The sequence below is a fragment of the Amblyomma maculatum genome, chromosome 11 (genome assembly GCF_055883805.1).
Source record: "Amblyomma maculatum isolate TAMU_Amacu chromosome 11, ASM5588380v1, whole genome shotgun sequence".
Classification (NCBI taxonomy): Eukaryota; Metazoa; Arthropoda; class Arachnida; order Ixodida; family Ixodidae; genus Amblyomma; species Amblyomma maculatum.
This window is the reverse complement of record NC_139354.1, coordinates 52,610,112-52,637,534: the sequence shown is the minus strand read 5'-3', so window position 1 is coordinate 52,637,534 and position 27,423 is coordinate 52,610,112. Positions and strand designations below refer to the sequence as shown.

General features: G+C 45.0%; 1 protein-coding gene across 13 annotated transcripts in view; it reads left to right on the top strand.

Annotated features, from left to right (window-relative positions):
* The window catches only part of LOC146173805 (uncharacterized), a 71,106-nt gene extending 44,036 nt beyond the window's left edge, over window positions 1-27,070 (top strand). For 10 of the 13 annotated variants that reach the window (XM_084584218.1, XM_084584214.1, XM_084584211.1 and 7 more), the window contains 3 exons: window positions 3,249-3,341; window positions 23,814-23,867; window positions 26,467-27,070. In XM_084584218.1, the coding sequence (XP_084440344.1) occupies window positions 3,249-3,341; window positions 23,814-23,867; window positions 26,467-26,619 (300 nt within the window). In that variant the 3' untranslated portion in view covers window positions 26,620-27,070. Of the gene's footprint in view, window positions 1-3,248; window positions 3,342-3,702; window positions 4,067-6,152; window positions 6,691-11,829; window positions 12,021-23,813; window positions 23,868-26,466 lie in introns of those variants that run through there. The other 3 variants (XM_084584209.1, XM_084584212.1, XM_084584210.1) reach the window with 3 other exon arrangements.
* The last annotated feature ends 353 nt before the right edge of the window (window positions 27,071-27,423 follow it).

Sequence of the window (27,423 nt, the reverse complement as noted above, 5' to 3'; positions counted from 1 at the left end):
GCTATCGGGTTACACTTCATTTGACAGTTTCTTGTGTTTGTCGCTACCAGCTGGGCAGCAGGTCCATGCCATGCGGGATAGTTCCTCTGTTGCAGAATGAATGAAAATTAGACGCAGCCTTTCTCCCCTTTGCCTGAGTGCCCTGTTCCACCTTGACCTGGGTCTTCATGGTCGCAGAAAATTTGTTCCCAACCCCTCTACAAATCTTGCACATCAACAGGGCCTAGGATGATATAGCCTGTTGGCTGCAGCCTTAAAAGTAGCGAGCTAGCAAAAGAACTATCACTGAAATTTTTGGTGGAGAGTCATAACCATTCTGTAAACAATATACTGAGCTTCGTCGATATATACTCCTCTGTGAATAAGGCGCGGCCAATTCGTCTCGGCTTTAAGGCGCTATCGCAATGATAGCGCAAGCAGAGAACGTCAAGCACTCAGGTTCACCCTTGCCCATGTTGGACCCGCCTTGATTGGCACTGTACCACTGGGCACTTGCTTCTGCCCCTCTCGGCAGTGGCGAAAATATCGTGGTGACCGGCGCGTAGTCGGCGGCTAACAGGCGCTGCCTTTAATTGCACTCTTCTATTTGCGACATTACCATTATTTTATGTTGCTGATCTCGGGAAATTATCCAATGACAGCCGTTATCGAAATGAATTTTCTTTTCTTCTACACCAACCACTATTTACAAACGCGCATTTTGTGTCTGGCTAAAGTAAACCCGCAAATACGTGAGCCTTCGCCTGTGTCACAAAACCCCGCACTTGCGGTCAACAGAGGCGCGGGTTCCCTTTTACGGTTACCCGTCGTCCCTCTTTGAGGTTTGAGAACACAGTTAAACGTTAGGCGGTCAACCCGTGAAGTACGAGTGTCGGTATCTGATTGAGGAATAAGAAGACGGTCACTTTTTTTTACAAACAATTGAATATTTTTAGAGAATAGTCTAAATTAAACTGCATAGAATAAAAAAAAGTAAAGCAGCTCGGCACGATAGTGATAAAAGACGACTCGGTAAATGACAAGAGGAAAACCCGACAATGAACAAAACACTGCGATAAAGGAAGACTATAAAATTAACAAAGCAAGTATTCCAGATATAATAAGTATGGGCAAGGGCTACGTAGAAAACACAGCGTAAAATACTAAGTCAGATTAAAATTTAAAACAAAAGAGACAACAATACTTAATTAACCAACAGTCTATGGCAAAAAGGTACTCTCACGGCTTTCTTGTTAGATGAGGAGTCGACGTCGCAGAGTTGATCGGTAGCGGCGGCCTTGCAGATGGGGGAACGATGAGTTGATCGCGCGCTTGGCGAAATTGTTGAGATATTAGCGCATTTCTCGCTAAATTTCTCGTCTTGTTTTTGTGCCTTGGCGGGAACAACTTGCATCTAGCGGGTAGCGTTTTTTTTAGCGGATTACGAATATTTATTTGGCAAGTACTGTTGTTTTGTTGGATTTCAGGTTTTACAGTGGATATTTAGTGGATGTTAAGTTCTGTCATTCGCCTCTGCTTAAAATATTCCTGCAAGTTATGTGCGAAGAACTGTGGGGGTGATCTCAAACAGCGACAGCCGTCTGGTCGTCCGTGATGCGGTCAATTTCGATGGCGCAGACAATTATATGATACGCTTTGAGGTGGTGATCCCGATGCTCTTTGCAGCTGGTGCCGTTCAGAACTTGGCTGCTCTAGGGTGTGAAATAATCCCATCCATGCATTGACCCGTCCGTCGAACCTGCGAGGCGCGTGGCGATAGGCGACTCAACGCGAAAGTTGAAATATCTTTTAGCCAGCCGAACTTCCTGCAGTTACCTAGCAGTGTGATTGATATACCCTTGTAATTGACATTTCCAAATGCTTAAAATAAATCTGTGAAATATTTTATATTGTTGTTTTGAACAATTTATTCCCCACTGAGCTTAAGAACGGTAGCCTCACGGCCTATTTTGTCAGTGTTTCTTGCATCAGTATTAATTACAGGGAAAAAAGTTCATTGAAAGGCACGAACAGTGCTGCGTATTGCGAACCGCCCAGATTCTGGCAGTTAATGACGTGCTAAAATAGTGCGAATGAACACTAGAAGAGAACGTTCTCTTCTATCAGCCACGTAAATATTGGATACAATTTGCCAGCTTATCTTGGAGGCTGCTTATGAAGCACGAACGAGCAGAGGCTAGATACTTACGACGGCGGTCGAAATTCTGGTTTTGCTGAAAGCTGTGACAAAGAAGGATAAGTTTCTATCCATTTTTAAGCCATGCAGAGGTTTCACTCCACTGAGTTACACATCTGGCACCACAGTACATATTAATGGTAATTTTGGAGGTTTTTTGTAAATATTTAGCGGATTTTTAGTGATTTTGAAACTGTTTTGGCGGAATGCTAGACAACAGAGGTGGCAAAAAATAACTATTTTCTAGAGCGGCCGCGAGAGAGGCCCGGAAGACTGAATCTTCTCAGAGCGCACTGCCGCGGGCGTTCTGCAGTATGCGTTTTTATACTCTCGGCTGGCTGCGCTGTGGCCGCGTCAAGGACACGTGGTCGCGGCCCCGAGCATCATGTCGAAGCACGCTCGGAGGAGCGGGTAGATCCCGTAAGTTCCGTTCTACATGTGAAGCAGGAAATTCCGTAACCTCCACTGTATACGTGAGGCAGCTTGTCACAGCCTGTCATGCGGAATGAAGCATTACTCCTAGTTGCAGCGCTTTTAGTGAGATGTGGACCGAGTTTGTTTTTTCAGACATGTCCCCATTAGAATAGTTTGAATTGGACGCCTTCTTTTTTTATATCCTACTCCCATGTCCAGTTACTCGGGCTTTATATAAACTCGTTAAATGAAGGTTAAGCGAGGTTTTTGAGGATATAGAAAAATAGCAACTGCAGAGTCCCGCCATTTTGTTTTTATAGCAAAAATGTTGGCTGGAAGGGCGGTTTCATGAGCCGGGTTTACTTTAAAGACTCGTATTTTACCTAAGTATTTTCAGGTTTGCAGAATGGTTACGAATGAAAGTAAACGAATCATGCTGTTGTCTTCCAGAATTTCTCAAACGTTGATCAATACATACTGGCAACGTCATTATGTACAGGCCAAAAATAGACGCTCGTGCATTTTCGTGTGAAAATGTATTCTGTTTATGGCCGATAGAGAATTCGAGCAGAATTGCTTGCTTTGTTCATTTTTTGATGTAATCTTTGGAAGAAATAAGTGTAAATTAGGACATTTTTCTGGTTTTGTGATTTTTCAGGCACAATCCGAAGGAACCTCACAACCTACTCACAGTATACAAGACGATTGGTCAGTGATAAGCAGCCAGCCTTCGAGTTCGCACCATGCACAGGTAAACATCAATTACTTCGTTCTTACTTAAAAATGTCACCATTTGAGATGCTGTATTCTGGAAAGGACAATGTACTCTTAAGATGACACTCAGTACCCTGCCTGCTTCTAGATTAGATATATAAGCTAGCGTCTGAATAATTTTGACCTCGTTTTTCATACCCTTTGGCGTCGTATAGAACAAGTGGTCTTTACCAATCATTCGAATAAACCTTGAACAGGGAATAATTCAGTTGATCTTAGCCATGCCTTTTTAATGTGCACTTTGTGTTATTGGAAGTCCTCTAAACTATCCAGGTTTAACCTGCGTCTTGAATTTCCATCCCTTTGATCTTTTGAATGGCTCGTTACCAACTTCGCAGGAGAGGAGAGGTACGGGGCTCTGCTCCTATGTTTTCCGAAGGGCTTCTCCTCAATCTTGCCGAAAGTCTGGAAACTGGAAGACGAATCATTTACATGGACTGTGTAATTTTAATTTATGACCCAATTTTGATAAATTTCCTCGAACCCAGTACAGCTGCGAATGTGTCATTGGTAATCTCGGCTGATTGATTCTGTTTGTGACGTCATGTTAATCTTAAGTTTTCGCCTTGAAAGGGCATAAAGCACTAACTACATATCATCATGTCTGACCGACTCACTCGCCGTTCTACTGTACGTTAACTACATCCGGATGCAAATTTATACTTAACCGTACAATACATATCTAAATGTAGTGAACAAAATTTTGGGAATTTCAACTCAGTTTAAGTGAGAGAAAACGTATCGACGTTGTGTTAGCACCCAAGTTAACCGCTGCTTCACTCGGGTCTCGTGCAATCAAGCATTACTGCGTTCGTAAAGGAAAATGTTGTACCTAAAGGCAGGTTAGCGATGCTGAAGTAAAAGATATATTACGGCCCAATCATTCACATCAAAATTTGCTGCACAATCTCGTCTTAAGGCCACATAAAAAGATATTGCTACATTACAGTACTTGGGAAGAAATTACCCAGTGGACATTTCAAGCGACTCTTTGAAAGCGAGCCTTGTGCACTAAGAGAGCATGAACGTTTCGAAAACAGGCATATAGTTAAACTGTACGTATTTCGAAATTGGTTTGTGACCTTAGTATCTTTTACTTGACTGGCTTCTCAATGCCTAACGTGCCACGCACTTTGTAAGCGAATAAACTCTGAGCTATCCAATCAAGGTCGCTTCGTATATTTAGGTACAACGTAAGATGTGGAGGTCACTATGTGAAATATTTCGGTTCTTCTTTGCTTCCCTTAGCTAAAGTGAGTCACTGTTGGCATGGAGAGTTTTTATCATGGCATCAGAACCGTATAATGGAGAAAGCAACAATTGGATGTTGCAAGACAAATAAATAATCGTTTGAATCCCCACGAAATGCACTGATATTAACGTAATTATTCGCTATCTTGCCAGACATATAATTACCAACTCAAACAAGGACTCAACTCGACAATATTTCCTTAGCTTTCTCCTCAGATATTGAAAAAAACGACATCAGCCTGCAATGTATGAGCTCTGCTCATATAATTGTCAATTTTGCACCTCAAAGGGCATAGTGAACATGCCTATCCTTATGAAGTTTCCATCATGAGAACAGTACCGCTAAATATTGAAGGCATAGAATCTTTGTGTACGCAATATGAAAGCAGGGACAAACTACCCCAACTCTTATGGCATACTCAAAATTATGCTTATTTGCCTTATAGTTCAGAAACCATAAAATCTTGAGATAATAGAGAGATTTAGGATACCGTGATCCGCGATCCGCCACCATGACCCTCTGCCACTGGTGGGCGGGGTGCACAAGCTGATTGGTTCCGATGCGGCAGGTCAATGTGGCGACATCAAACACGTGGCGCCATCTATCGGCATCAAAGTTATCTGGGCATGTGCAATGGAACGCGCGGTAGCGAATCACGGTAGCAGATCGCGGATCATGGTGTGCTGAATCTCTCTAATGTCCTCACCTGAAATATCGCCAGCTCGCGTTTTGGGCGGAAGTGACTAATTTACTAAGACGTTCTACACTACGCCCACACTAAAAATATTCTCTATCAACGTCGTTTGAGCTCGAGAAGCTTCCACGACGCAAATGTTCGATCGTTGAGAAGATGCATCCGCGAACACCACTGGCAACTGATTTCAAATAATATAACGGTTTCCGCCGCCTTTACTACTTGATGGATGTGAACGGTAAGATGACGGGAGGGGGACATTAGTTTGCTCGAAACGGTGAAGAACGTTTTGCTGCGATGACAACAATTTGTGTAAATGACTACTGGTGCGAGTAGAAATAATCTGCAGGTGTAGTAAAAGGGAAGGGCAGAGTAGAAGTGGAATAAGGGAAAGACAAGAGCGATTTTGCCATCCGTGTTATAAAAAAATATATAAAGAGATGGAAACATTTTACCGAAATATAGAGCCGACAATCATTCCTCAACCTGCCACTGAACAGTTCACGACTCCTGCTTGCTTCTGCACCCACCACTTGTGACAGCTTTACAATTCAGAAGGAAATTGCGAATTTTTCAGCGGCTCCAGAATAATGGAGAAAACGTTTGCAAACTACAGAGCAATTCCTGTTTTACAGAAAAATTGCTCGCGAAATGAAGATCCACTATTAGTGCCTTGCCACGACAGGGAAGCGGCAAAAATTGCTTTAGAGAGGTATGAACAACGAACAGCTGGCCTTCGGGGAAGAGCTTGATGAAGCGATGATCGACTTTTTTAGATGCTGAGCGGGTAACAGAGCAATCTGCAAGTAATATTTTTTTTTTTCACGAACACCAACGCTCAGGAGGCAGTCAAAATGAGCCTTGGAAACGGTGCTTCTCAGATCTCTTCTGTTTGTGGCAAGCTGGCACAAACGATCGTACTGAGCCAAGGATATCTACATCTTCTGGAGGTCTGAGGGAAGAATGCGCATATAACAGCTCCTGCTGCAACATATCTGCAACATGGACGGAACTGGCATATGCACGCATTGCGGTGTACTGCAAAGAAAAATAAGCGAACAGACATTGTAGGTGAGCATAAGTCCAGGGAAGGACCATTTAAGCAAAGAAGCCCAGCGCATCGATCAGGTACCGGGGATAGTCTGTGCAAAATGCTACAGCGACACGCGCGCCGCAAAGCAGCAAAAATAGAAATCAAAGCTCTCTCATCCGCCTCTTCGAGAAACCAGCTTCCCCATTCTCTACGAGCCGCATGGCTGACGTCGAAGTAGAAAACGACATCTATTGGTCCGTCTCGCTGTCTGACGGGTGAAGGATGGGAATACACCGCTAATTGTGTCCACCGCTAGCTGCGCGCTTTTCTCTCGCCACGGCCGCACTGAATGCAGTGACGCGAGCTCCCTCGCCCATTTCTTTTTTTTTTTCGCGCACGCAGAGTACCACGCCCCACCTACCGCCAAACGCGGAGGAGGAAGGGCAATTTGTGTTAGGGAGGCTGGACGACCGTGCAGGCGAGTGAAAATACCTTTGAAAGGGAACAGGAGGAGAGAAACACGGCAGAATCGGGTGATTGTGGTGGCTGTAAATGCGTTATTAATTACTCTTCAAAAACATTTTGCGGCCTTGCGTTCTGGGAGCGAAGTCTCACAGCCATCGGGGAAGAAAGTATTTTCCACCGGAGGGTGGATAGTGGGCCTTTAACCAAAGAAACACTGAACAAATACCGTTATTGGACACTACAGAAATTAACTTCTCTTTTTGCAAGCACCAATTGGGCATTTCTGACGCAAAGACTGGAGCCAGTAATTGCAATCACGACAGTTAAAGATTTATAAGTGCTGCACGAACTCGTCGTTTTCTGTCTTGCACTCTTTGCTTGCTTTCGTAAACGCGAGAATGGCACGTAAGAACATAGGGTGGATCAGCTTACCAGCTTTCTTCGAATAAGCGCGGACGATGGGTGGTTCCACTGCAGCATTCTAAGACCGTTGCCGTTTGCAGGAGTGCCTCTTGGCAAAGCAAACAGAAGCTGTGTTTGTGCCTGGTTTGAAGACGTTTGACACCTAGCCATCAGACCTATGCTGAATGAAACCGTTTATACATGACCTGAGAATCCATTGGTATTTTTCCTGCAACAAGAGTCTGTCATTGCTTAAAAGGGCAGTTGTGCAGCCTTTATGACAGAATGTTAAAAGCCTCCAGTCCGGGTCTGGGTGCCTTTTCAGTGGATACCATCCTGGGGTCTTTTGACATGGTGAGGCGGCATCCCCATTTCTGCCGACGTTTCCGATGGCGGAGAATAGGTCACCTCCTGGCTTTTTTTTAAGTCGATATTTATTGCCTCAGGGCATCAGTAGGTTATGAGATGAAGGATGAATAGATGATTAAATGAATGGAAAAAAGGTTGGCTGATTTTATGAAGTCCAGAAATGAGCGATGATGAGGTCCCTGCGTCCAAGGGACGTATGAAGCAGGATTGGTTGCTGAAAGGCCAGCTATGCTCAGGTGCCGGATTCGTGTTGGCTTGAGTGCTGGGCAGTCCCACAGCAAGTGGTGGATGTCGGCCTCGACATCTTCGTTGTTAGAGATCGGGCATCCTGGGCGAGGATATGTGTTGGAAGTATGACCACGTCCTAGTTACAGCTGGTGTAAGGGCAACACCGACCCGGATCCTTCTAAGCGCAACCTCCTCTGCACGGGTGAGACCGCGGGGAAGGGATATCGCACACGGAGGGATAAGTGCACGTGTGCGGCGCCGGAGGTGCTCCTTTCTTGACAAAAGGAGGGTAGCGTCGTCGACTTCGAGAAGCCGTGGGATTGATGAGTCTTGGTTAACGAGGCGGGTTGCAAAATCAGCTTGACTTTGGGAAGGCAGCAGATCCCGTGAGACCCACTCAATGCGTATTGATTGTGGGATGCGCGCTGCAAGCTGGTGAATGTCCTGGCAAATTTTAGGGCAGCGGCTGACACGTCGGAGCAGACGTACTGCTTGAAGTGCGTCAATGCTGATGACAATGTGGGCTGTAGGGAGCATGGTTATAGAAGTCACGGAGCAGAGTGCCTCCTGAACTGCCAGAAGCTCAGCGCAGAAAGATGTAAGTGGTTCCGAAAGCTGAAACGTAGTTGTCCGATTCAGGCTAGGTCTCCGTGGACAGTAGATTGCCGTTTTGGCTTCACAGCCTTGCAGGCTTCCATCTACGTACACTACTATGGAATCTTGAGGCAGGTTAGTATCTTGCTCTTTAAATCTCTGGCGTAGCAACGATGCAGAGTTGGCAGACGTCGGTCTGCGGATGTCGGTTGGCTTGTCTCCTAACTGTATAAATTTCCAGGGAGGGAGAACTGGCACAGGTGGCTGAAGAATAATGTGGGACGTTGCATACGCCCTCAGTGCTTGCGTGGAATGTGACAAAGTGGCCTTGAGTCTGCGAGCATCACGGCGCTGCTGCACCAATTCATCAATGGTGTTGAGCTGCGCATTCTCCTGTAACGCTACGACCGGTGTGATTCGTGGAAGGCATGTTATGGTCCTCATAGCCTCTCAATTTACGGCTTCAAGGCGATCCCATTTTGCCCTTGTAAGATGCTGGAACTGTGCCTGGTAAACAATACGGGGCTGCAGAACCGCCCTCACTAACTGGCGTGCAACAGACGAGCCAGCGCCACCCGTTTTAGGTGCAATCCTTCTTATTAAACTTATAGTTGCTTGCTTGCTTGCTTTTTTGCATGAGAGAGCCAAGCAGTCGCTGATCCTGATTGTTGATTTGTTAAGCCCAGAATTTTCAGGCTCGAAATTTCTTGTATTGGCGTGCCTGATAGAGAGAGACGAATTGGATTTGAGGCAAGTTTACGGCGTCCCCAGCGGTTGGCGACTGACGTGCATGAAGTTTTACCCACAGAAAGTTGAAGGCCAATGGAGGATGCGTAATCAGAGGTTGCGTCTAATGCTGACTGAAGGGCGGCCTCTTGAGTGAGAAGATCATGGTGAGTGCTCCATACCGTGATATCATCTGCGTACTGCAAAAACTTGATTTCAGGGATATCATGTAAGCGCCACGCCAATGGGATGAAAGTAATATTGAATAACATCGGAGACAATACTGATCCTTGGGGCACGCCACGTAGTGAAACGAATGAACCAACAGTGTCACCGCTGAGGCGTATTGCAAATTTTCTTCCGTCCAAAAATGATGCGACAAAAGTGCGTACTCTCGGAGGGAGATGAAGCATGTCAATGGCATTCATTATTGCAGCATGACTGATGTTGTCATATGCCTTTGCAACATCCATTGCTAATATGGTACGTACATTGCGACTGTGGGTAGATGACAGAACTGCTGATGCCAAGACAGCCAACCCGTCCTCCGTACCTATGTATGGACGAAATCCAATTTGAGCAGGGTGATAAAAACCGTGCTGTTCAAGCCACCAAGAAAGTCGTGTGGCTAGCATTTTCTCTGCGAGCTTGCAAAGCGTTGATGTTAAGGAGATTGGTCGTAAGTTGGCGAGGTCCGTTGGAGGCTTCCCAGGTTTGGGAATAGGGATCACGACAGCGGTTTTCCAGCTCTCGGGTACGACACCATCAAGCCACACTTTGTTTATGGTGTCTAGTAGTTGAGGAAGTGCAGCAGTACTGAGGTTCTTGTAAACCTCATACTGAATTTTGTCCAGGCCGGGCGCTGTTTTCCGTTTCGCATCGTCAATTGCAGCCAGCAGCTCGCACATCGAAAAGGGGCTCGCAATTCCATCTGCGTCGGCAGCAGGTGGTAGTTTCCATGCGTCTTCAGGGATACCTGCCAAATTAAGGTTTACAGCTGAAGGAGGCAGTATATCGTATTTTGGGAAAAATTTTCGACCAGCTTCTTGGGCGAAATCACCCGGTAAGCAGCGAACCGTTTATGGAAAAGAATCGTCCACGAAGCACTGAAGTCCCAAATGGATAACGGTTGCGATGCCTTTTTTGGTGTGGGATGTGATGATGAATAAGAAAATAAAACATGTACTGCTCAATTATTGTTAACGTTCATGCATATTTAACACTTGACCTGCAAGTTCACCTAGTGAGTATGTTTTGTAATATCTCCTTTGCTTGGCTGAAACTTCTCCCAGAACACGCAGTATTATTTTAATTCTATAATCTATACTTTTGGCTTGCGGGCGATGTCATACTTCGTAGCCTTCACACTAACACTACACCCTACCTACCTATTTTAAACCACCAGCCCATTGCTAATTCGTATAAGCAATATGCCTGTATACCGTTCGCAGCTGTTATTTCGTGGTTGCCACCTCGTGCTGTGCTCCTCCTCGAAAAGTATGGTATTGACAATTGAGGAACGGTAGTAGTATTGTTTTAAACGAATCATAAAGCCGTACGTCTAAACGGCACCCTTGCAAATGTACTGCACAGGCAATTGGATAAGACGCTCTAGCACTGCCTCAATGTTAAGTCTTCAGGGAAAAGGGACAATGCTCTAACGAAAACATTTGAGTTGCTACTCCTGGCCAAGGCATTCTAAAGAAGAGCATAACTTCTGCTTCAATATCCATGGTGCAGAAACACAATAAACCCGCGTAGACCATTTGATTCCACATTTTTAATACTGATCGCTGCAAAAGGGGCTAGTCGTGTTTGATCGAAATTTTGAAATAGTACCGCAGGCTAATAAACAGTGTAGTAAACAATTTTATGCTTGTGCCAGGCCACATATGCTGAAGTTGCCTACAATTACGAGCAATATCTAGAGAAGTTTGCTAATGGTTAAAGAACTTAGATCAGAGAACTGCAAAAGGGTTTTTGAAGAAACAGCGCTATGTCTGCTATATTGTTTACAAAAAATAGAGTACCTGTGAAATGTAACGTCTTAACAGCGTTGCAGCTGTCATTTTTACTGCTGGCCATGAACATAAGTATGTTTTCCAAATAGATTCCTTTATTGTAGTCACTTGAGTGCATCAGTTGTGATCATTGACGAAATAGTTGTCGCAATAATATAATAGTGCCACGAAAACGTGCAGTTTGCAGACAAACTTTACCTCTGTCATATCCATAGGCCCCACTGTTCATTTAGCGCTTTTCAACCCAACGATTGCGTTTTTACCTCAAGCAATTTTGTTCTGCGTCTCAGCAGAATCTTTAACAACACCTGTGAAATGAAATATATCGCGCAACTAAGGATCAGCTCATCTAAAGAAAAAAGTATCTGAAATCGTACGGCTTCAGTTGTGAATGTGTTATGCATCATACGCTTCTGCGAAAGCAGAGAATCACTGCATGAAAAGGTATATTTCAGGGCTTATGCCTTTACAATATAGAAAAACGCAGGTGTAAACACAAATGAAGGATTTAGTGGTTTTAATGTAATATTTCCAGGCTAAAAAAGCAAGGATTGACACAAACATGAATATTGTATTTATGATGTTGCAGACATTGCAGAGAGGCCACATTTAAATGATGTATTGCCCGATCTTTGCTAATAAATGCCAGAAGCTTCAGCTCTGCGTTGTTTTATTCTTCAGGAACACCGTGACACCTGCACAGATCATTTGATTCAAAGCCACGGATTTTACAACGCTCATGCTTCACTTGAAGAAAAAGGAGATCCGAGCGTGGAACAATCAGAAATGTTTCGCAGAAGTTGCTTTTGTTCATTTTACTGTATTCGAAAACTAAGATGTTTTCGAAAGCATTAAAATTTTATTTTCATCTACTTACCCTTGAGATCGTGAACAGAGCACTTATGTTGTGGTCACAGTTGATTGCGGAGGCGATTGTGAAACAATAAAAGTCTATAAATGTGCAGAAAAGGTCCTTCACGATTTTCACGAATTACTTGTCCCAAGTACAATTACTTCATTTGACTGCTTCCTCGTGACAATGAAGTCCCGTGTGAGTGCACGCGAATCTTCTGTCGCCTGTTGTGCATCATAATGGACAGTAAACAATTGGAGACGTTCACGCATCCTTGAAACGCGTTTCACGAGCGTGAGTTATCGGCCATAGCGCAGTCTTTGTTGCTGCTTTGTCTATGGCTAGCTCGCGCGCTTTGTAAAGTTTTTAATACTCAATTCTCAGGTATCGGTGTGGCGATAGTGATAAGATTACCATGCACTGGAAAATTAATGATTGCTCATCCAGCACTGTCTATGCGGATACCCAGGTTTATATTGCGCTCATCTTGGCACAAGCGCTGAGCAGCAAATATCTTCGTCTTCATAGCGGGCAGACAATGAGAGCACTATCCTATCGCTGCAGTCGGTCTCACCTCTTGTGAAATTGGAACACAATCTTGCGGTGTGTAGTAATCACGTTAATCATGTTTTAACCGTAGAAAAAAAAAACTTTTATCTATTCTTTTCAGAAAGATTTGTAAACGTCGTGCTAAACATTCTCTTCCTCGTGCTGGGCATTGAACGTCGTCGTTGTTTTCATGAAGTTTCATCTCCGCCGCTCCATAATATTACCTAGGCAAATACGTATATCGTATTTGCCTACGTAAATACAATATCGCTAAAGACAAAGATCGTAGCCGTGTCAGACAGAATGCCGAGACCATCGAACTAGGAGACACCAAACTAGGGCACTGGCACATGAATTCGTTTTTTTTTTTTCAATGGTAGGATCTTCTGCGCAGCATCGCCTGGTCTCAAATTGTAGGAATAGGGTTAAAATGAAGAATCGAGCAATTAAGAGCTGCTCTTAGTTTCGCTTCTATAGAGCAATGTATTAATGCAGCGTTTTGAAATGCCGAAACAGCGGTTCGAATCTCCTAGATGCGACCTTTTTTTGTGCACTCCTTTTTTTTTCAATTCGCAACAATACACTAAATGACTAACATATTTCATGGGGGGTGTGTTTCATTTAGGTTCTATTATGCGATGATTTCGATTGTACACAGCCGTAAAAGCAGCCGTGTATAAGGCTGGAAGCAACATATTATAGCAATGCCCACACAAATTCTGTAATATTTCGGTATTTTTTTTCGTGCCGTCACTTGGTGAGATTTACCATTTGGTTGCGTTCACAGACACTTCTGCGTCAGAATCACTATTTAACGGGCTGACACAACTAGTGAGGAAGAAATTGTGGCACCCTACCTTTGAGAGATCGGAATTACGCACTATTGAAGGCATGTTTGCTGTGGGTCTTAAGCATGCATAGAAGTGGTTCGCAGCCTGTGGAAGGCAGTCATAGTTCCTGGACTCATTGTCGCCAATAAGATGCTGTGTCTGTCGTCGGCTCTCTGGGAATTAAATTAAGAGGAGGCAACGTGAGGTGCGAAGATAGGCTCTCGGCGCCCATCAATCGAAACCTAACGGGACAGTAAAGGGAAACATTGGGGTCATGGGGTCTTGGCCAAAAGCGCTGAATTAATAAGGTGCACTCCGGAGTGTCCTCAAGGTGGATGAAGAAAGTAAGTGGTCTAGCAGCTAACATTTAAGACTTTTGCCAGCTTTATGCGACCTGGATGGCAGAATCGTGGACCGTGGTAAACTGCCTTAACTGTTTTCAGTGATTCAGACACAGCGGAGAAAGGCGACAGCCAAGATGTCGACCTTCAGCATGTATCGCATCAAAAAGACGGAGATCAAGCAGTAGCAATTTTATGACGAATCAGTCGGACTCGCACTGCCTTTCAAAGCCAGATGTTGGCGAAGTGCGGTGGAAAGAATGCAGAAAGTACAGATGGGATGTGTGCGCTGTGCCAGGAAGCAGGAGAGACTACAAACGATATTCTATTTTGTCTAGTGTTCCAACCACAACATCAGACCAGAATGACTTTCGAAGAGGCACTTCAATTCCTGCCTCGACGACCACTAGATGGCGATTGGGCTGTCGCATACGCAGTGATAATTGGAGAGACATCCGACATTGTGAGGGATGTGGAAGCAAGTGTGAGAACAAACTGATGACTTACGTTGTGAGGAGAAGTATCCGTGAATTACGAGGGGCACCTACGTTATTATAATAAGACCCTTGAACAAACTGATGACTTACGTTGTGAGGAGAAATATCCGTGAATTACGAGGGGCACCTACGTAATTATAATAAGACACTTGAGGAATTTATTTCGTAAGCACTACCCGTTACTAAGGCGACGCCACATAAATTGAAATCCAAACTTCAAAGAACGAGATGAAGACCACCATGTTTGCAGCACAGCGCGAGATGAAACATGCAGCGCACGTGTATGTGACGCTATCTGTAGAACACATGAGATACTAGGGGTCGGAACAACTTTTAACACGCAAATGAACGGAGTAATGCTAGCGCTCTAAAACAGGATGGAGCTTGAGCGCGGGGCTGGGACAGGTACCTCAGCCCCGCTTGCGGCGGGGGCTAGCCTGCCACCGAATGTTTATCTGTTGTAGGCCGTCATTGCACCCGCCACCACTTGGGGGGTGGACGACGGCTGTTATTGCGGCGCGCATCTTTCTCTCCTCCTTCCTTTTCTTTCTTGTCTGTTTTCTCTTCTGTCTGCACGAGGCAGCGCAGGTGGCTCAGCTACAGAGCCATGCAGGCCCGTGCATTTTCTCTTCCTTCTTCCTACAGCCACAACAGCAAAGGTGAGCGATAATGTCAATAGCCCCGCCGCGATGGCGCTGTGGTTAGGGCGCTTGGCTGCTGCACCCGAGGATGCAGAATCGAAACTCAACGTGGTGGTCGCATTTCGATGGAGACGAAAAAACGAAAAGTACAGGTTAAGGAACCCCACATGGCTGAAACTTCCAGGGACCTCCAATATGCAGTTTCTCACAACCTGAGTTGCTCTGGGATGTTAAACCCCATTCACCAAACCACATGACCGCAGTCCGGCGAAATGGAGGAAATGTTTCACGTTGTATTAGTTTGGTAACGGTTAGTGCATCGCGCCTTTACATCTAATCGTTATGGAATAAGAATGCATGCTATCGCCTTCAGCCTAATTTTTTGCCTCCTTGCTGCTTGCCTTTTCTTCTTGGTGATTACCTACCGGGACTGCTGCTAGAGATGTGGTTCTATATGGGCATAATTTGTTCTAATATTGTATCTTCAGCTTTTGATCGCTGCATGTGCCGCTTGATGGCACACGTTGTTGATTTAGGATAAATAGGAGAATACCACGGTGGAACCTGCCCAGCAACTAAAGGCCAGAGTTTCGTAATGTTATCATCGTATTCATTAGAAAAACAATCGGCGAACTAGAACCGAAAAAGTGACGGTGACTATGAACAATTCTAGAATTTTTGCCTAGAGTTCATCTTGAGGCACATGGTGCGACCGTATGCTTTATAACGTTAGGGACATTATCTAGGAGCGCTGATGTAACGCGGTTTTGCACGACTATCGTACATCTGAGTGCAAGGCACCCAAGATCCAATGCAGAGAGGACGTCATATACAGGGACTATGCGCCAGTTGTATCACTATATGCAAATAAGCGAGACAGACATAAATCGTTATTCAGTTTAAAAGAATAAATACGATATTTTTGTACATCTGTGCACGTGAGGTTTGCTGGTAACTAAAGAAATTTTCGAGAGTATGTGGAGTCACAAGAAAATTGTTTTCCACATCGTGGCAAGGTTTAGTTATGTAAAGTGTTTTATAATTTCCATACGAAACCGTTACAAGTAAGGAAAGAAGTTTTCTCCTAAGCAGTTCACCGCTTTGAAATATTCGCAGACCGAGAATGGGAACGTTTAGAATAAGGGTTGACAGAGAATAACAATCCGCCGTTCACTGCTGACAGTGTGTTGCTGTTTACCTTAGGGGACGAATGGCAAAGTATGATAAAAATCTTGATAGGCAAAGCAGAATGATGGACCTTGTTCCGGGATCAATAACAGCTACTAGCATCCCTCAAGATGAAAGTATATAAGAGTTGCATTATACAAGCACATTCGGATAAGGCAGCACCTTGTGCTTGACGAAGATGATGCTACTCCAGAATAACGGCTTGAGGGGCAAGTGGTGCTGGATAATATCCAGAAATGTGTTGTGTCTCTTTGTGTTTGTTGCGCCACATTTCTGGATATTATGCTGCTCCAGCTTTAAACAAAGCAGATATCTACGGAACGAAAGCCAGTAAGTGTAACGTTTAGGGGAACTAAGCGTGAAGAGTAGGTCAGGGAGCAAATGCAGGTGAACGACGTTCCAGACGAAGTCATGAAGAAATTGCTACGGGCAGGACCTGTAATGCGAAGAAGGGATAACCGATGGCCCCTGAGGTTGAGAAATTGGATAACTGCGAATCAGCTGGAGAGTGTCGGTTTCCTACCAGAGAATGAACGCTGCCGCACGTTGTAATTTTGCTGGGAATTGCACCATCTCATTTCCTTTCGAAGCACTGTTTCTGCATGCCTCCTTACAAGCGCTACATGCATATTGCGCTCCATTCGCACTGCACGAGGCCGGGTGTTCGGTTCACGACTGTACCGGTTATGTGAACATGATACGTGTTGTTTCAGATGTGTCTAGGCGGGAAGCAAGGGCATTGAACTGGGGTAGTGGGGGGGGGGGGGGCTCAAGGGGGGCTAAGGGGGCCCAGACGAAGACAACTCCACTTGTTGAAATGTTGTCTTGATCTGCGAACTCAGCCCCCCCCCCCCCCCCCCCCCCACCCCACTTCCTCCCGGCTCCCTCCCTACTCTACCCTTGCTCATTGCCTTTTCATGTTGAGTAGCCATCTTCCTTTGCCCATTCTATTCGCGCAGCAGGAAATAGAGGAGTATTTAAATAGCTTAAATAGGCGTTTAGTGCCTCGGAAACCAATAGTTAGCATTCATCTGCCTGATCTGAAGACGTACCACCGGCTGCAGCTCCGCATAACCAACAGCTATAGTTCCGATTTCAATTGGTAGCGGCAACTAACGCCAATGCGGCCACTTGCTTTTCAATGGTGTAATGGACGCTTGCGTTATTTCGAGCCATGAAAGGCCGACTAGTGGTCGTATTGCATTCATCAAACGCTCTCACGTACGTGTTAAATTTTGTACTTACCAGGGCATATTCTAATGGGAGTAATGGGAAGGGTGATATCGATACCATCATAGCATTGCGTTGCCTCCACATGAAAATGATTGGACTTCTATGAGACATGCGTAACATGTACGTTACATGTTTTCGTTTGTATTGGTATGACACGGAAATGTAAATATTTACCAGTCAGCAGTTTTGCCAGCCGCCTAAATATGGCGAGCCTTCCAAGGATCTTCTTTCACGTATACATCATCATCATCATCATCAGCCTGACTATACCCACTGCAGGGTGAAGGCCTCTCCCATATTTCTCCACTTAACACGATTCTGTGCTAGCTGCATCCACTTGACCCCCGCGAACTTCTTAACCTCATCCGCCCACCTAACTTTCTGCCACCCCCTGCTACGCTTTCCTTCTCTTAGAATCCAGTTTGTTACCCTAAGCGACCATCGGTTATCCTCTCTTCGCACTACGTGTCCCGCCCATGCCCATTTCTTCTTAATTTCCACTAGAATGTCGGTAACTTGAGTTATTTCTCTGACCCACTCTGCACGCTTCCTATCTCTTAATGTTACCCCTACCATTTTTCGTTCCGTAGCCCTCTGGGTTGTCCTCAACTTGAGTAGAACTTTCTTGGTTAGCCTCCACGTTTCAGCCCCATAGGTGAGTGCAGGCAAGATGCAACTGTTGTATACTTTCTTCTTGAGGGATACCCGTAAGCTGCTAGCCATAGTCTGCGAGTGCTTGCCGAATGCGCTCCATCCCAATCTTATTCTTCTTATTTCCTTTTCATGGTCCGGATCTGCGGTTACTATCTGTCCTAAGTAGACATAATCGGCTACTACTTCCAGTACTTCGCTACCTAATGTAAACTGCTGTTCCTTCCCGAGGCTGTTGAACATTACCTTAGTCTTCTGCATATTGATTTTTAAGTCTATCTTACTACTTTTCCTGTCTAGGTCATCAATCATTATTTGCAGTTCATCCCCCGAGTTGCTTAGCAAGGCAATGTCATCAGCAAATCGCAGATTACTGAGGTATTCTCATTCTACCCTTATCCCTAACTGCTCCCATTCCAAGTCTCTGAATACTTCCTCTAAGCAAGCTGTGAATAGAACTGTGGAGATTGTGTCTCCTTGCCTAACACCTTTCCTTATGGGAATTTTGTTACTTTCTTTATGCAGAACTATACCTGTTGCTGTGCAGCCACTATATATATATTCCACCACTTTCACGTACGGCTCGTCTACTCCCTGATATCGCATTGCCTGCATCACCACCGATGTTTCAACTGAGTCAAACACTTTTTCGTAATCAATGAATGCTGTGTATAAGGGCTGGTTATATTCCGAGCATTTTTCTACCACCTGATTGATGGTATGAATATGATCGATAGTAGAGTACCGTTTCCGAAACCTTGCTTGATCCTTTGCTTGGTGGCAGTCTAAGGTTGTCCTGATTCTATTAGTGATTACCTTAGTAAATACCTTATACGTAACAGACAGTAAGCTGACCAGGTCTGTAATTTTAAAGCTCCTTAGAGTCCCCTTTCTTATGAATGAGGATAATGTTTGCATTCTTCCATGGTTCCGGTACCGTCGATGACACTAGGCACAGTGTATACACGGTGGCCAGTTCTTCTAGCACGATATCCCCCCCGTCCTTTAGCAAATCTGTAGTTATCTGATCCTCTCCAGCTGATTTCCCCCTTTTCATAAATTCTAATGCGTATTGACCTCGTCCTTCGTCACTGGTGGAACATCTGACTGTTTTTCCTAGCCGCCAATCTCATTACGGTCCTGACAACGTTGGCTGCTGTAGAGATCAGTATAGAACTCCTCGGCTACTTTGACTATCTTGTCCATATTGGTGATGACGTTGCCGCCTTGTCCTTTATCGCATACATCTGGTTTTTGCCTATGCTCAATTTCTTCTTTACTGCTTTAAGGCTTCCCCCGTTCTTTACAGCATGCTCCATTTTCTCCATGTTATACTTCCTTATATCAGCCCCCTTGCGCTTATTGATTAGCTTTGATATCTCTGCCAATTCGATCTGGTCTGTTGGATTGGAAGCTTTCATATTCTGACGTTTCTTAACCAAATCTTTCGTCTCCTTTGACAGCTTACCGGTATCCACTCTATTTATCCTACCGCCTACTTCTACCGCACAGTCAGTAATGATATCTCTGAAATTATTGTTCATTGCTTCCAGGGTAAGGCCGCAATCCTCGGTTAGAGCTGAATATCTATTCTGTAGCGAGATCCTGAATTCTTCTGCCCTCCCCCTCACCGCTAATTCGTTGATGGGCTTCTTTCTTACTAATCTGTTTCGTCCCTTCTTCAGATCTAGGCTTTAGATCTAGCGGCCGCGGTGGCGTAGCGGTAGAACGTCCGCGTCGCATGCGAGAGACCGGGGCTCAAATCCCGGTGCCGCGCAATTCTCCACCGGATTTAAAAAGAAAACAAAAAATCCGCGTGTCGATGGAATTGCATAAACAGGCTTGGGGTGCGACCTGATGCCGGTGAACACCTCCAGCAACGCGCTCCCTCACCAGAACAGGAGTTGGCCACCCTGGTGCAGTAATCGGCAATGACCTCTCATGATAAGCTCCATAAAACCCCGGCCCTCAGTTACCAGCGACTGCGGAACAACTGACCACGGCGGCGGTCAGACCTGTGACGCAGCAGGGGGTGCTAAGGACTTCTGGCTCCGCTGGACAGGCCGCCATTGGCATCTGACCCTGGCAATGTGTACATACCATCATCATCTTCATCTTCCTGCGGCGCCACCGGTGGCACGCGCCTCGTTTGTTCATCGGAATAAACGACAGACACGGGATCCCTTGCCTTGGCGTCTCGACCTTGCCGTCTCCACCTGGCCTTCTTCCATAAGTGGTGGAGGTGTGACTTGATCGCCTTTGCTGTTTTGTGCCCTGCCTCTCGCTGGAGTTATGTTCCGGGCGTTGTTTACCTTGTTTACCGCCTGCCACCATCGTTATGTCTACCGAAAGTACTCACGAATCGGCAGGACCGTCTACCTCCGCTGCACCGTCCTCTCCGACTGTGCCCACACGACAACGCGACCCGCCGCTGTTCGCTGGTCGTCGCGATGAAGACGTCGATGACTGGCTCGACACCTGTGAACGCTGCAGTAACTACAACCGGTGGGACAATACTCCAAAATTTCTGAATGTTTCTTTCTACCTCATTGAGGTCGCCAGAACCTGGTTTATTAACCTCGAACTCCACACCACTAATGGGCCATATTCAAGCAGCGGTTCCGCCAATACTTCGCGGACCCGGCACTTCGGACTGAGGTCGCGAGGAACAATCTCGCTTCTCGCCTCCAAGGTCCCGATGAGTCTTATGCGTCTTACAGAGGCCATACTTGCACTTTGCCGGCGTATTAGTCCCACCATGCCGGAACCTGAACGCGTACACCACATCTTGAAAGGACTTATTTCTGTGGTTTATAAGACGCTAATTGCCCAGAATCCTTCTATTGTTGACGCCATTATTGCGACCTGCCAACGCATCGACCAGCTGCAGTCCTCCCGAGTGCAGCCCGGCATCGCTACTAGCCCGACCTCTGCTGACCTCGATCTGCGGACACTGATTCGAGCCATCATCCGGGAGAAGCTCCAAGCCTTCAAGCCTGTCTGTCGAGACGGATGCGATCATTATTTCGTACCTTCTAATGACTCCGGTCTCGGCAATATCATTAAAGATGAGCTGGCAACAATCACCCGACCTATGGCGTCTGACCCTCCTGCACCCCGCCCAGCACCGACTTACGCGCACGTCGCAGCATCACCCCCTCCTTTTCTTCCGCTGCCCCGACTGGCACCGCCCTACAATCACATCAATGCAATGGTGACGGCTCAACCTGCGTCACCCTATTACGCACCTTAGCGCCCCTCTCGACCAGTCTGTTACTACTGTGGCATTAGAGGACACATATCCCGCTTCTGTCACCGCCGCCTCCAGAACGAGCGCCATGGTTACTACGCCTTCGAAACTGATTTGCCTTCAACTTCATATTATCAACGCCGGTTTATTCCCAACCCCTCTCGTCGGTCCTCTCCGCCTCCAGTGTCCTCGTCTGATCCTAGTGAAGCCGATGTGTCTCGACGCCGCTCCCAATCCCCATACCACCGCTCAGTTTCTCCTCTCCGCCCGCAACAACTCTTCCTGTCCGCCATTCGGGAAACTAAGTGATGCAGTAGCCGGAGGTCAAACTGCACTTAGCGAGCTTACTAAAAGTCCTCCTGATCGCCCGCACAATCTGATTTTTGTTTTCGCTGAAGGAGTATTGGTCGAAGCTTTGATTGATAGGGGCTGCAATTTGTTATTCAAGCTAATTTGTGCTACCGCTTACGAGAAGTGACGGCACCATATGATGGACCTCAACTACTTGGAGCCAATGACGTTTCTCTGCGCCCTTCAACAAAGTGCACTGTGCGAGGTGTTATCGACGGCGTCCGCCACCATGTGCAGTTTGCTGTGCTCTCATCTTGTGTGCATCTGATGATTTTTGGATGGGATTTTTTGTCAGCTGCTTCAGTGTTAATTTCCTTTGGCGAGCGACCGTGTCATCCATATGACAGACAGTGATTTTGCATCTGACTTTTCTGAACGACATTATACCCTCATTGCCGCAGCTGATACTGTTTTGCCTCCTCAGTGCGAAAAACTACTTACCTTTGTTTCTGACCATATCACTGACGGAGACGTACTCATCGCACTACCTCATCGTCATCTCGTACGCGGCATCGCCTTCCCATCTTGTCCGGTTCCGCAACGGCTCAGCGACTGTAGCGGCCACTAGCACCTCGCATGAATCCCTCGTGCTCCCAAAAGGAACTTCTCTGCCTTGCAACAAGGCATGGTGGATGTTCAACCTTTTTCCCTGATGGTGGTGAGCTGTGGCCGTTAGGAACGTTGTGTTAGGCATTTTTTACGCAAGAACAAAGCTCTACATGCAACGGAAGCTGCACTTGGTGCTCCCACAAAACTCTACGCTTTACCATCGCAGTATAACTCGCAGACCCTTGCCGGCCCTTGTACACTATCCTGCAGAAAGAACTATCCCACAGAAAGAGCTTCAGTGAAAGAAATGCGAGTGCGCAAAAAGGAACAGTTTCACCTTTCTAACGTAGGCTGTCTTAGGTGTGTCTATCGAACATTTGAGCTTTTCATCCCCCCCCCCCCCCCCAGAGCGGGAAAAATAAAATAAAATCGTTGAGTGCGTAGCTAAAGGTTTGCATCATTGGGCTGGTCAAACAGTAAGCAGTCATGCTCTGCTTATAGCCAGCGCGGAAGTATCGTTCTCTCCAAGCACTGCTAGAGCGCTGAATTATGGAGCGCACATGCAAATTCGCGCGATATTTCCTATTTCGCGTCTATTAATTCATAGGAAAACAGTATCATGCTGCCGGTGCAGTGGTACACATATATCTGAACAAATGTTTGAGGCACACCTCTACAACTCAGCGAAATAAATTATTTTAGCATGACGCTTAAAGGCCCACTGTCCACCCTCCGGTCAAAAATATTTTCTTCCCCGGTGACTGAGACTTCGCCCCTAGAACGCAAGGCCGCAAAATGTTTTTGAAAAGTTTAACTAGTAACGCAATTACAGCCACCGCAATCACCCGATTCTGTCATGCTTCTCTCCTTCCGTTCCCTCGCAAAGGTTTTTCACTCTCTTGCCCGAGGTCGTCTAGCCTACGCAAGACAAATTCCTCTTCCTCCTCCGCGTTTGGCGGGAGGTGGGGCGTGGCACCCCGCGAGCGCAAAAAAAAAAAAACGGCTGAGGGAGCGCGCGCCGCTGGATTCAGTCTGGCCGTAGCGAGGGAGAAGCGCGCAGCGAGCGGCAGACACCCATCCTTCTCCCGTCAGTCAGAGAGACGGACCAATGGACGTCGTTCGCGGTACGTACGTCATTACTGTGGCTCGTCGGGCCAGCGCAGGAAACGGGGAAGCTGGCTACCCGGAGGAGAGCATGAGATAGCTTTGAATTGTATTTCCGAGGCTTTGCGGCGCGCGTGTCACTGTAGCATTTTGCACAGACTATCTCCGGTACCTGATCGAAACACTGGGCTCCTTTGCTTAAAAGGGCCTTCCCTGGACAGTGGCCCTTTAATGCAAACAATTTTTGATCAGGTTCTTAGTTATTTTAGCTGACTGAGCGAAAACGATATCATACATTGATAAGGGTCACATGATGAGAAGGTGCCGTCGTTTCTGCTAGGAGCGGTTAAAACTTCATAGGATAAGGGCATATATCACCTCACACACCTTGTATTTCCATCAATTAATCAATCAATCAGTTAATAGGCCGGCGCTGTCCTGGAAGTGGTGTGATGTTGTATTACTCCGCTTCAGATGCTGTTTTTCTGACTATGATGAAGCTTTCTAACATAAGAATAAAGTAAACAAAGCGTGGTTTGTTTGTAAAAGTGTTCACTCGGTAAAATCGATGTTTATCTGTTGTTCACGTTCATGGCTATTACAAATGTATTTTCTTTTTGTTTTGCAGCATGAAACAACTGGGACAGTTGAAAACAGCCTTGCAACAACCTTCGTGACGGCGGTAAGAAAGCTCGATGTGCTAAGCGAAATATCATGAGCTTTGAAAAAACTGCGAACCATTCATTGCTTGCTATCTCTCTTCAGTGAATTCGAAAAGTTATGAATACATCTTTAAATTTGCGAGTAATATCAAATTTATTGTACTAGAATGTGTGCGGGTCCTCTGCAGATGTCATTCGGAGCCTTCAAGCCAATATGAAAAGGCAATAAATATTTTAATGGGTCTACTCAAGCTGCTTTGCAGTTTATGTTACAGAAGACAAAAAAAATATGCTTCCTTTCTCTTTTTTTTTCGCTATACCCCTTTCCTCTCTTTTTAATCGCCTGCATTTCCGGAATCGTGCAGGTGTATCCCAACCATATGCTGTACTGTTAGCCCCGCGCTATTTTAATGAGACTTGTAAGGAATGTGAACCGAACTTACAATAATTACCCTACTGAAAAAATTTCATGAGCCAACAACGTCACATTTTCTCACACAGTCTCACTCAATTCGCGTAAGAAATCAAATACAAGTCGCATATAATTGCGCAGGATCTCATAATTTTTTGTATATTAACATAAATTATGGAAGACATTTTTTGACAATGATCTGCACCGTATGAGAGTCTATGTGATTTGACGAGGTTGTGTGAGGTTATTGCTACAGCCTCCAGCTTTAGCGTTGTCGTGTCCAGTTGTCCGGCAATATTTTTTTTTCATATGTAATTGGCTCCTGATACTAGGAGATGGAACAAATGACCAATGGCCTTAACGGAATAATTGCAGCTGCAAGAGGATATGATGGAGGTTAGGGTCTCCTTCTTCGGGGTTTCCAAACGGATCATGCCAACGCAGTTATTTATAACTTTGCTGGTCACAAAAGGCAGAAGATATGTGCTAAAAATCGGCGATGAAGGAAACTCCAGCACCTAATACCACTTGAAACAGTTCAATCGAATCAAGGAAGTCCATATATGGGTAACAGTTTCCCTCTATATTTAGACGTTGGAAGTTGTCACGTGTATATCACTTGGGGTGCCACTTCTATTACGGATATTCTAATCAGACAGCTCATTGTTTGATTCGAATGTACAGGTATTTACAAGGGCTTATTAGGAATCAAAATATTGCGTTACTAAACATTTTACTGCAATGAGTGTTAAGTTGATGACTTTATTTCCGGACGAATATTTTTGAAACTTCTAATCAATGAGAACTGCGCCAGCAGGAATTTGAATATTTTAGCGCGCAGATTCGAAAAGAATCTGGTCAGCAGTTCAATTATGTCTCCATCTATATATCAGTTAGTTTGATTCAGAAAGCAAATAATATGGGACGGAAGGTACGGAAGGTAAAACAAAACGAACCGAAGATATTTTCGCGGCCAACATTTCGGCTAGAAACCAGAGGCGAAAGGCGCTTTTCCATGCAACCTATAATCTCTTTACACTGCTATTTAGTTTATGAATGGTGGTCCAGTAGTTAGTTTTGATCTTGATGTTGCCAGTTTTGACAATGTCACTAGATGGGAAAAAATGTGAATTTTAAAATTTATTTTTCTATGCAACTTTTGTTGCTTTGTGCCAAAAAATGTCTTTCAAAATCAGAATGAGTCGTATATCTAAATTTTACAAAAAAAAACTTATTGCATGCAGTTATTGTCCACATACCATTAAAGGAATTTTGAAGTACACATCATTCTTATCTGAACAGTCCTTTGACGCGTGCAAAGTCTGCTTGTTGAGGCACACCAGGCATTTTATTTCACAAAATAATGCTATACTGGCTGCTTTCTGGAGGGTAATTACATCGAGGACGAAATCGCAGTTGATGACTGGAAAGAAAGGCTAAATGTACGGCGGTTGATGTGCTCGCTGAACTACGATGGTTGGGTTATATCTTCGGCTTCGATATCTCATTTCGCTGATTAAGGCCTGTCCATAAATTATTTTGCAATATAATGTTAAAATATACGTGGAACAGAAAATTGCACATGGCATTTACCTTTTTAAAAGCGCTCTGATTATTGTTCAGTTGCGTATCGCCATTTATAAAATTTCGTGCATTTTGTACAACCAGGGAAAGATCAGCACACTCCAGAGCTCTGATGTTAGTGCTTCTTTGCTGCCAATTACCGCTTAAGACAGACTTGGCTTAATAGTTTGCATAAGCATTTTTTTTTCTGCTGTCAATTTGCTGCAAGCTTTATGTTAGCAATTACCTCATTTTACCATTATTCTGTTCAGAAATATGCTTCTTACTTTAAATTGGTTGCTGTGCTAAAGGCACCTGAAAGAAAGAGTTGAATAATCGAACGCAGAAAAAGGTCTGAGTATTTGCTGAAACAATATCATATGTTGCCGATACGCTTTCTGGCTACGGTTGGAAGTTTTGATGGCGATGTGGCCCCACTGAAGTTCTTTAATCCAATTAATCACAGAACTCATTAAGTATAGGCATCATCGCTATTAGTGGAAAACTGCAATGCGTGAGAAATGTTTTGGTGGTTTGCCAAATTACACTGTATTACACTGGACTGGACTGGACTGCCCTGACTAGACTGCACTGCGCGTTGCACTAAAAAATTAAAGCCACAGGTCTATTTCATTGCTTTTCAGCCTGTTCAGCTGATGGTCAACATCTTGTCGTGTGGCTTGGCCTCTCTTGTGGCAAACTTCCGACCCTTGGACCCTGTCCAGGAATGCGACTCGGGTGTTCAAAGAAGTCAAGATCATCGATACGAAGACCAGACTGACTCGGCCTTTCCCTGAAGACCGCTCTATCATGTCGGAGCGTACAGCAATGCAAGTTTGCACTTTATGCCGCAGCACTTTATACTTCATTACAGCTTGCAACTCCCCGTACTATTTCGGTGGCGCAAAAACGGTTATTTAGTTAGCAGCCTGATTATCGGTTGAATAGAGCTAAGCGAACTTGAAAAATGTGAATTAAGCAAACCAAAGCGCGGCCATTAAGAAGTCTTACTGAACAAAAATAAATGTCTATGTTTAAACCTATGACTTTAGTAATGTGGATTGTTGCCTTATCTGGTACTCATCTGCAATTAGCAAAGGTGGCGGTGAACAGCTGCATTGGCACTTGTCAAGTAAAGTCTAAAAAAATCTTTCGCAAAATAATCCTTTTCGTGCATCAAAAAATAAGGCTGAGCTAGGCGATGGAACTCTGCCACTCAATAAGTGAATAAAGATGTTTATCTGACAATACTTTGTGGAAATGAATTATTTATTTGCTCGTAGGAAAACTGTAATCTTTATGCACAATGTTTGAATCAACGAGTTAAGCTGCGTTTCATCAGAACAGTGGTTATTTGTAGCAGCCTGCCCTAGTGAAAAAAAAGCCGAATGAGTCGCAATAACCTCATGCAGATTTCTCATACTAAACTTATACAAATGGCATTAATTATCATATATTTCTCATATGATGAATGAGTGTAATGCGAGATTATATTAGATTTGTGTGAAATTACTATGAGCTTAGTATGAGATTTTTTATGAGGTTATTGTGACTCATAGGGTTTTTTCACTAGGGCTTTTCTCCTGGCACATTTACAGACA